This window comes from Chlorocebus sabaeus, chromosome 26, assembly GCF_047675955.1.
Source record: "Chlorocebus sabaeus isolate Y175 chromosome 26, mChlSab1.0.hap1, whole genome shotgun sequence".
Taxonomy (NCBI): domain Eukaryota; kingdom Metazoa; phylum Chordata; class Mammalia; order Primates; family Cercopithecidae; genus Chlorocebus; species Chlorocebus sabaeus.
Window position 1 is genome coordinate 35,092,331 of NC_132929.1, and position 10,020 is coordinate 35,102,350.

Here is a 10,020-nt window from a genome sequence, read left to right on the forward strand (position 1 = left end):
TATTAGATATGTTCTTTTAAGTATTTCCCTGTATTTCCATCACATCTACTGATTGACTTACTTGGATTTATACTAACACATTTGTACTAATAATTCTGGGTCTTTGAATCACTATTTATATATGGATTTGTTTAATAGCTAACAGTAAACCCCAGGATAATGGTGGCTTTCATGAAATAGAAACTTATTTTTTATTTCTCATAACAGAAGTCTGTGTATAGGTAATGCAGGACTGATGTGATAGCTTGTCAGTCCTCAGTGACCAAGGATCCTTCTAGTTTAACTTTTTGCCAACTGTAGAGTGATCTATATCTTCGTAATTCAGTATAGCTGCTAGAGCTCCAGCCATTCTGGCTGAATTCCAGAAAGGGAAGGAAGAAGGAAGAAGTAAGGATATACATCAGCTGTCTAACTTTTCCTGGAAACTGCCGTATACACTTGTACTTACATTTCATTGAATGTTTTTTTTTTTTTTTTTTTTGAGACAGAGTCTCACTCTGTTTCCCAGGCTGGAGTGCAATGGCGAGATCTTGGCTCACTGCAAACTCGCCTCCCAGGTTCAAGTGATTCTCCTGCCTCAGCCTCCCATGTAGCTGGGATTACAGCACCCACCACCATCCCTGGCTAACTTTTGTATTTTTAGTAGAGACAGGGTTTCACCATGTTGGCCAGTCTTGTCTCTAACTCCTGACCTCAAGTGATCTGCCTGCCTTGGCCTCCCAAAGTCTTTATTTTGAATGACCTTGTACCTAGCTGAAAATCATGGATCTGTTAAGGAAGAAAGGGAGAATGGATAGTATGGTGGGCAACAAGCAGCTGTTGCGAATCTGTTTCTTGCAGATTGTTGTTAAATGATATTATGGCTGATGTGAATGCAATGCAGATTTCTTTTTGGAGTGATTAAGTGCAGTTCTTATCATGGATCTCAGGGAGCCAGTGAAAGGGATATGGAGAAGAAGCTCAGCCAGATGTCAGCCAGACTGGACAAAATAGAAGAAGGTCAAAAGAAGACTTTCGATGGTCAGAGAACAAGGCAAGAAGAGGAGAAGATGCACGGGCGAATCACCAAGCTGGAGTTACAGATGAACCAGAACATCAAGGAAATGAAAGCGGAAGTTAATGCTGGTAGGCCAAAACCAAAACAACTCACATACGTTATTTTCTGTTTGATCTAAAATCTATTAATTAGTATCCCCTGCAACTACCTATGCACCTGGCTAATGGTAATAACTGTGAAATATCCTTAGTTAATTTTCTGAGTAGCTGTGCTGTGTTGTCTAAGTAGCTACAATGCTGTATGAATTTCAGCTGTATAAAGAGCCCCCATGAGAGACAGGCAAACAAAACTGAAATTGCTTAGCCTGCAACTGAGGGACATTTTCTTTAGCATCATCTGCCAAGTCTTTTCTGTTCATAGCCAAGGTTAACATGTCTTAGAAGGAAGCACATATCTTTGAAGGGGTTTCGAGGGCTTATTTTATAGTGCTAGCAGTACAGTACCACCGTGGCAATGAATGAGTTTCCTCTACTGGCAGGTCAGCACGGCCCGTCAGTTCACACTTGCTTAGAGGAGAACATTAGCGCTGATTTCAAGTTCTGAGTGCCGTCATATACAGGAGGGATTAGATTTACACTCTGAACTCAGGAATACAGAACTGTGACCACTAAGTGGAAGGTACCCGAAGACAGCTTTTAACTCAATATGAGGCAGAAGTACCTTAAAGTTCCTGAGTCCTAAAAGATTGATGGCTTTGGGAGCTTAAGAGCTCTTTGTTATGGAAAATATTCAAGTAGAGGCTGATTGATTGTGGTCAGGAAGAAGATGTTCCTCTAGTGTGAGAAGTGGAATTAAATTCTGTCCCAGCTTCTTCCAATTGTATGATCCCATGAATTTTCTTCTGTGACATTGTTCTGTTTTGGCCACATGGAAATAAAAGTGCTAGTTATCCCAAGAATAATTTTGGTATTACCACCAAATGTTTATTATTTTATTTGTAGGAGCTATAATTAAATATATAAATTGGAGAACTTGTAAAGATAAAAATGAATTTTCTTTCTTAGTCTTTGGACTATTAAAATATGGTATTTGAATATTTCATCGATGTTTAACTTTGCATCATTCCCTGAATGAATGTATTGTTATCTATTTAACATACCATTGAGGATGTTAATATTTAGCACCTAATATGAAAAGCCTCTGAGCATTAAGATAAAGTCATTGTCTTTATTACAAAGACAATATATTTCTTCTTTCTTTTTTTGTTTTGGAGACAGACTCTTGCTCTGTTGCCAGCCTGGAGTGCAGTGGCGTGATCTCGGCTCACTGCAACCTCTGCCTCCAGGGTTCAAGTGATTCTCCTGCCTTAGCCTCCTGAGTAGCTGGGATTACAGGCACCCGCCATCATGCCCAGCTAATTTTTTTTTTTTTTTTTTTTTTTGCTATTTTTAATAGAGACTAGGTTTCACCACGTTGGCCAGGCTGGTCTTGATCTCCCGACCTCAAATGATCCTCCCACCTCGGCTTGCTGAAGTGCTGGGATTACAGGCAAGAGCCACCAGGCCTAGCCTCATGATGCTTTTTTACCCTTTATTATTTCCATTTTTTTTGGAAATTAAAAAAAAAAAATGACAGAATGAGACGGGCTCACTCTGTTGCTTAGGCTGCAGTGAAGTGGTGTGATCGTAGCTCACTGCAACCTCTTGGGCTCAAGTGAACCCTCTGCCTCGACCTACTGAGCAGCTAGGACTTTGGGCATGTGCCACCATGCCCAGCTCATTTTTTTATTTTAAAAAAAATTTTTATTTAAGAGATGGGGCCTCAGTATGTTGCCCAGACTGATCTGGAACTCCTGGCCTCAAGCAGTCCTCTTGCCTTGACCTGCCAAAGCGCTGGAATTACAGGTGTGAGCCACTGCCTGGTCGCCCTTTTATTATTTCAGTGTATATATCCTAAGAACAAAGATATTCCCTTATAAATGACTTTAATACAAGGTATCATCAATGAAATTTTTTTAATATTCAATTTCCAGTGTGCCATTGTTTCCTTTATAGCAACCCTTTTCTAGTCCAGTGTGTTTTTTTTTTCTAATTACATGTTTTTTAAATAAAAAATTATTGTATATATTTAAGATATACAAGGTGTTTATATTTTGATATACATATACATAGTGAAATAGTTACTGTATTCCAGCAGGTTAACATATGTATCGTCTCAGGTATTTGTGTGTGTGTGTGTGTGTGTGTGTGTGTGTGGCAACAATACCCGAAAATGTACTCTTTTAGCAAAAATCCCAGATACAATACAATATTATTGACTGTAGACTGTAGTCCTCATGCTATACGTTAGATATCTGGTTTTGTTCATTCTGCATATCAGCAATTTGTATCTTTTGACCTGCATCTCCCCATTTCCTCCTCTTCCTCCCCACCTTTGGCAACCACCATTTTATTCTCTATCTCTATTTTTTTTTTTTTTTTTTTTGAGACAGAGTCCTGCTCTGTCACCCAGGCTGGAGTGCAGTGGCACAGTCTCGGCTCACTGTGACCTATTCTTCCCCGGTTTAAGTGATTCTCATGCCTTAGCCTCGTGGATAGCTGGGGTTGTAGATGTGCACCACCATGCCCAGCTAATTTTTGTATTTTTAGTAGAGATGGAGTTTCACAGTGTTGTCCAGGCTGGTCTCGAACTCCTGACCTTAAGTAATCCACCCACCTTGGCTAGCCGGCCTTCCTTCCTTCCTTCCTTCCTTCCTTCCTTCCTTCCTTCCTTCCTTCCTTCCTTCCTTCCTTCTCTCCTTCCTCCCTCTCTCTCTTTCCTTCCTTTCTTCCTTCCTTTCTTTCCCTCCCTCCCTCCCTCCCTTCCTTTCTCCCTTCCTTCCTTCCTTTCTTTTTTTAGATTCCACGTATGAGATCATGAAGTATTTTTCTTTCTGTATCTGTCTTATTTCACTTAGCATAATGTCCTCCATTTTTATCCATTTGTGACAAATGGCAGGCTCTCTTTTTTTTTTTTTGGTAAGGATGAATAATATTCATCATATGTATATATACACAACTTCTTTATTCACTAATTTTTTTGACACACTTCATTTGTTTCCGTATCTTGGCTATTGTAAATAATGGTGCAATGAACAGGGGAGTGCAGATATCTTTATGAGGTAGTAATTTAATTTCCTTTGGGAATATACCCAGTAGTGAGATTGCTGGGTCATATGGTAGTTCTATTTTAAATTTCTTTAGTAACCTCTATACCAAGCTTGTCCAACCCACATCCTACAGGCCACATGTGACCCAGGATGGCTTTGAATGAAGCCCAACCCAAATTTGTAAACTTTCTTAAAACATTATGAGATTTTTTTGCGATTTTTTTTGTTTGTTTAGCTCATCAGCTATCATTAGTGTTAGTGTGTTTGTATTGCCCAAGACAATTATTCCAGTGTGGTCCAGGAAAGCCGAAAGATTGGACACCCCTGCCCTATACTGTTTTCCACAATGGCTGCCCCATTCTGCATTCCCACCAGCAGTGTACAAGTGTTCCCCTTTCTTCACACCCTCGCCAACGCTTGTACTCTTTTGTCTTTTTGATAGTAGCCATCCTAACGGGTGTGAGGTAATAACTCATTGTGGTTTTAATTTGTATTGCCCTTATGATTAGTGATGTTGGCCCTTCGGGTTCTAATCCAGAATTACGCATCGTATTTAGTTGTCATGTTTCTTTATTTAGTCTCTGTTATTCTGGATCAGTTTCTCAGTGATCTTGACAGTTTTAAAGAGTACCAGCCAGCATTTTGTAGACTATCCCTCCTCAGTTTAGATTGGTTTGCTTCGTTTTTTTTTTTTTTGAGATGGAGTCTTGCTCTGTCCCCCAGGCTGGAGTGCAGTAGTACAATCTTGGCTCACTGCAACCTCTGCTTCCTGGGTTCAAGCGATTCTCCTGCCTCAGCCTCCTAAGTAGCTGGGACTACAGGCATGCACCACCATACTCAGCTAATCTTTGTATTTTTAGTAGAGACGGGGTGTTGCCATGTTGGCCAGGCTGGTCTCGAACTCCTGATCTCAGGTGATCCACCCGCATTGGCCTCCCAGAGTGCTGGGATTACTGGCATGAGCCACCGTACCAGGCCTGTTTGCTTCATCTTGATATGATTTAGGTTGTGCATTTGGTATTCTTTAAAAATGTCAAGAAGTGATGTTGTGCCCTGCTCGGGGTATCTTTTTAGGAGTTACATGATGTTGGTTTCTCCCAGTATTGGTGACATGAGCTTTGATCACTTGGTTAAAGTGGTATGTGACAGTCTTCTCCATTGTAATAGTTCCTTTTTTCTTTTTGTAATTAAAAAGTAATCTCTAGGGAGAAACTAGAAACTCACCTGTTCCCCATCAAACTTTTACCCCAGGGGTTTTAGCATCTATTAATAATTTTTGCCTGAATCAACCATTACTAGATGCTATAGAATTTGATATAGAATTTTTTTAAAATATTAACTCTTGTGAAATTTACCTCTCCTTCAAGGGTTTACAGCTGTCTATGAAAGCATAGGATCCCTCAGGCAAGTTCTCGAGGCCAAGATGAAGCTGGACAGGGACCAGCTACAGAAGCAAATCCAGCTGATGCAGAAGCCAGAAACCCCCATGTGAAGGGAGCTGGGACAAGGTCCTAAAAGACAGTTTTGCCAGTGGGGCTAGGAGCCGGATACCTCTGTAGCCAGGCCGTCGCCGCATTCGGGATTGTTCCATCCATGGCGTGCATGTGCCAAGAAATGTGTTTAATGGGTCTAAATGTTTACCTTGAGTCTTGAAAATACTCTTTCTTTAAAAATATGAAATACAGTTTTTACCAGTTTATTTCACTTCTCTAAATTCAATGGAAATCCCCCGCCCTGGATTTTGAAAGGCTTTTGTCTTCTTCATTTTACGAATGGAAAAATGACAATTTTTCTTCAATGCTTGATGCACTAATGAAGACTGTTTACTATTTTGAAAAATGTCATGGCTATTTTTTTTTAATTAAGAAACTAATGAATCATCACAGGAATGTGTTGTTCCTCCCCCTAAATTAAGAGAATGTCCCAGTAGATTAGACTTCAACCTTTGAGTCCAATTTGGATTTTCTTATTGTTGTCTATGCATTTCTTATATTGGTTATCTTCTTGTAAATCTTCTGTCTTTTGTAAGGGGAAAAGATTTAACATTTAGAATAAATCCCACCATTTATGTAATGGAAATAGTTTAAAAATTGCTAACTGCCATATGGATTGCAAATTAAATGGAGACTTATTTAGATAAAGTAAGGCTCAATATTGGCATCGACCACCTAGATATTACAGGTTTTAATATTTAAAACTATTTTTGAATTATCCACAGCCTGTATAGTGATTGCCATATATTTAATAATGGAATGGTGGTTAACAGTCTATTTACTGCACAATTAATTGTTCACTAATCAAATAGAATGTGATAATTTTTCAGACTTTATGATCTCTCTCTTTCCAAAATTGGCACAAAGTGCTAGGGTTTATATACACTTATTGTAACTGTATTTTTGTGCCTTGGTTTTATCATGTCAATGCACTGTACTCTGTAAAAGTTTTGCAGACAAAATAGAAAGTATGATAATCCGTCAGAAGTATGATATAAAACTGGAATCCTCTGTATTTTTTAAATGTTCTAAAAATTTTATCACTGTTAAGGTATTAATCATTCAGTATTACTAATGGAATAGAAATTCATACTTTTGTATGGACAACAATTCAAATTGATATTGCATTTATAGCACTGTCAAGAAACTTTCATCTTGAGCAACTTTATAGATGATGGGTGTTTTATTTTCAATCGCCATATGTGATCAGTCATTGGAAATTGGCCCCAGTGCTGTTTGTTCATCTCTGTATGTAAAAACTGACAGTGAAACACACTGATCTGAACTGTGAGGGTGCCCCAGGAAAAAGAAAAACAGGAATACTTTAACAATTAAAAAGAAAAAAAAATGTTTTTTGTTTGCCAAGGACTCAGGAAAATAAAAAGCATTTTCTATTTTTAGGATAAATCACAAATGCAGTATCTAACTGGCTATTACTGTTTACCCATATAAAATATGCTGCTAAAGTACATATTTTGCTCTCAATGGCTTGACAATTTTTTTTCAAATTTGGACATGAGAGGTTATATAGGGACTCTATTATCCAACACATATTTTCTTATTTTGCCACAAATTTCCACTTAACAAAAGAAAAAAAGAGGCGATTGCTGTTTTGCAATCAGAAAGTGAATTTCTTTTGTGGTAGCGTACACATGTTTCATGTGGTTCTCCACGTTTAAGCACAAACCACAGCACAGGAAGCCACAGCCCCTCCAGCATCTCTGTGCTCTGGGGTCTTTGAGGAGAAGGAATCAGAACATCGACACCTGGGAAGAGGGAGGCGGGAGCACCAGCTGGACTCTGGCCAAGGGGTGACGTAAGCAGGTGACACTGGGCTGTCAGCTAAGCTTCTCAGGTGCTTCTGACATTGCCAGCCCCTTGAGATGAGCCACCTCAGGCGTCCTCCACCTCGGCTACACATTGGAATCATCTGGAGGAGTTGGGAAACCTACTGATGTCCCCCTGTGCTTCCTAGACCGATTAAGTCAGAACCTCTGGGAGGTGGGTCTCAAGCATCAGTGCGTGCCTGAGGCCTCCGCGTGTTTGGGTGTGCGACCGAGGTGGTGAGCTGCCGAGCCACAGTGCAGTACTCTTCTCACCAAAGCTCAAATGAGAATCAGCTTCCATGTTCTTTCCTTTACCAGAAATTTGCAATAAAAAGAAAAATAAAACTTTCAAATAAATGTGGTGTATGATTTTTAAATTGAAAAGTCTTTTAGTGTTGAGCTGAAGACTTAATTAGGTAAAATGCCATAGGAAATATTTCTGTTTGCTCTCTGTGGAAACGCTTTGATGGTTGAAATAATGTGCTCAAGTCCTGGCAGCCCCTCTGAGGACTGGAATATCGTTGGGAGCTGCTGGTCTGTGGGCTTTGAGGCTGTGGGGACTTCTCTGCAGCCTTCTTGTCTCTGGCAGTTCTCGGGTGTGTCCTGTATCCCTTGTGTGTGTCAACTCTTTTCATTTTAACTAGTTGAGTTCAATACCATTTCCCCATTTTTTAGATGAGAAAACAGAGTCACCTAAAGGTTAAGCAACTTGCCGCAAATCCTGCAGCTAATAAGTGGGAGCCATGATTCAAACCAGGCCGCCTACTTCCACACTCTGGGAGCGTTACCAGCACACTGCACTACTTCCGAAGACACGTTTTGGCTTCCCACATAAGTGACTTGCTAGGCCACCGACACCAGTCATATCTCTATATATGCTTTGCCTCCTGCCATCTGAGAACCCTTGCTTTTTAATGCCCCAATTCCGAATACCTAATGAGGCAATCTAATTAGCTTGTCAAATGTCTTCCCCTGGCTGTATTGATGGAGGCACCAGAGGTCGGGGGGAGTTGGTGCCACAGGACTTGTAGGATCACAGGCATTTCATCCCCTGCACTTGGGCTGTCTGAGGTTGTGGGCCCTGGCTCTACACATTGGGAGATGGATTGTGTTGGGGGAGTATAGAGCAGAACAGAGAAGATGGCTCCATTCAAGTTGTAATTATCTCACTAGGCTTTCAGGGGGAAAAAGAATCACAAAGCATCATGACATCAGTCCCTTGCCCTGCCACACAGCCCTCCTGACAGGTTGTTTACAACACAGCAGCGTGCTTCCACCAGCACGAGTGAGAGAGGGTGAACGGGAAGGAAGCTAGTCTTTTGTAACCTAATCTCAGAAGTGACAAGCCACCACTTCCACTATTCTCTTCATGAAAAGCAAGTCCAGCGCACACACAGCGGGAGGGGATCACACAAGGGGCCGAACACCTGGGGATGGGGTCACTGGGAGACATTGTACCGACTTCTTGCTCCAGCCAGAATCTGGACTCTGAGAGCCAGGTAGGCCTGCAGTGCAGTGTCTACTGTAAAAGGATACCTGCAGAGGTCCTTTAGCTCTGGATTTATAAGGATGACAAAATAACTTTTTGAGATGCACTGAACCAAAAAATGGGTCAAGATGAATTGACGATTTCCAATAGTCATGTGAGGGAACTTAGAAGTGGATCTCCCTACTCAAAAGAAAGTGGGGACTCAGTATGTGTACACCTGGGCACGGTGGCTCACGCCTGTAATCCCAGCACTTTGGGAGGCCGAGGTGGGCAGATCACCTGAGGTCAGGAGTTCGAGACCAGCCTGGCCAATATGGTGAAACCCTGTCTCTACTAAAAATATAAAAATGAGCTAGGCCTGGTGGCACACTCCTATAATCCCAGCTACTCCATAGGCTGATGCAGAATTGCCTGAACCTGGGAGGCAGAGGTTGCAGTGAGCCGAGATCGTGCTATTACACTCCAGCCTGGGCAGCAGAGGGAGAGTCCGTCTCAAAAAAAAAAAAAAAAAAATGTGAAAACTCTCAGGCTCCACCCAGACCTGCTGAATCAGAGGCTCTGAGATGGGCTCACCAAATTGCTTCAAGTCCTGCAGGTGATTCTAATATAAAATCTGAGGCCTGCTGCACTAAAGTAGCCACTAATTACGTGGGTTGTTTTTAACAGTCAAGAGGTCCTTAATTGTTTTTGGCACCTATTATGCCATAAATTCACAGGGAAGAGGTTCCAGCAGCTCAGGCTCCCTTCTGTTGGTTCACAAAGTATGCTTCTCTGGGGAGAGCAGGCTGGTGCTTCAATGGAACTTAGGTACGTTTCTCTTTGGGTTCCTTCTTTTTCTGATCATTTTCCTTCAGCGTTTAGGAAACTCTCTTGGCTCTTTAAGTACCTCATATGCTCAACACATACAGTAATTCTCTTGGCTAGAAATCTTGTTTATTTACAGAAATGCCAACAGCATGCTGGGTAGCACCGTAGACTTCCAGCTTTGCCATGGTAACATTTGTGGGGTATTCCTTTTTGAACATTACCCACTCCCTTGATGTCTATAACATCTCCCTTCTTATAGA

General features: G+C 41.1%; 1 protein-coding gene across 2 annotated transcripts in view; it reads left to right on the forward strand.

Moving 5' to 3' along the window:
* The window catches only part of FAM81A (family with sequence similarity 81 member A), an 89,021-nt gene extending 81,200 nt beyond the window's left edge, over positions 1–7,821 (forward strand). For both annotated transcript variants that reach the window (XM_073012199.1, XM_073012200.1), the window contains exons 8-9: positions 930–1,125; positions 5,513–7,821. In XM_073012199.1, the coding sequence (XP_072868300.1) occupies positions 930–1,125; positions 5,513–5,637 (321 nt within the window). In that variant the 3' untranslated portion in view covers positions 5,638–7,821. The remainder of the gene's footprint in view (positions 1–929; positions 1,126–5,512) is intronic.
* The last annotated feature ends 2,199 nt before the right edge of the window (positions 7,822–10,020 follow it).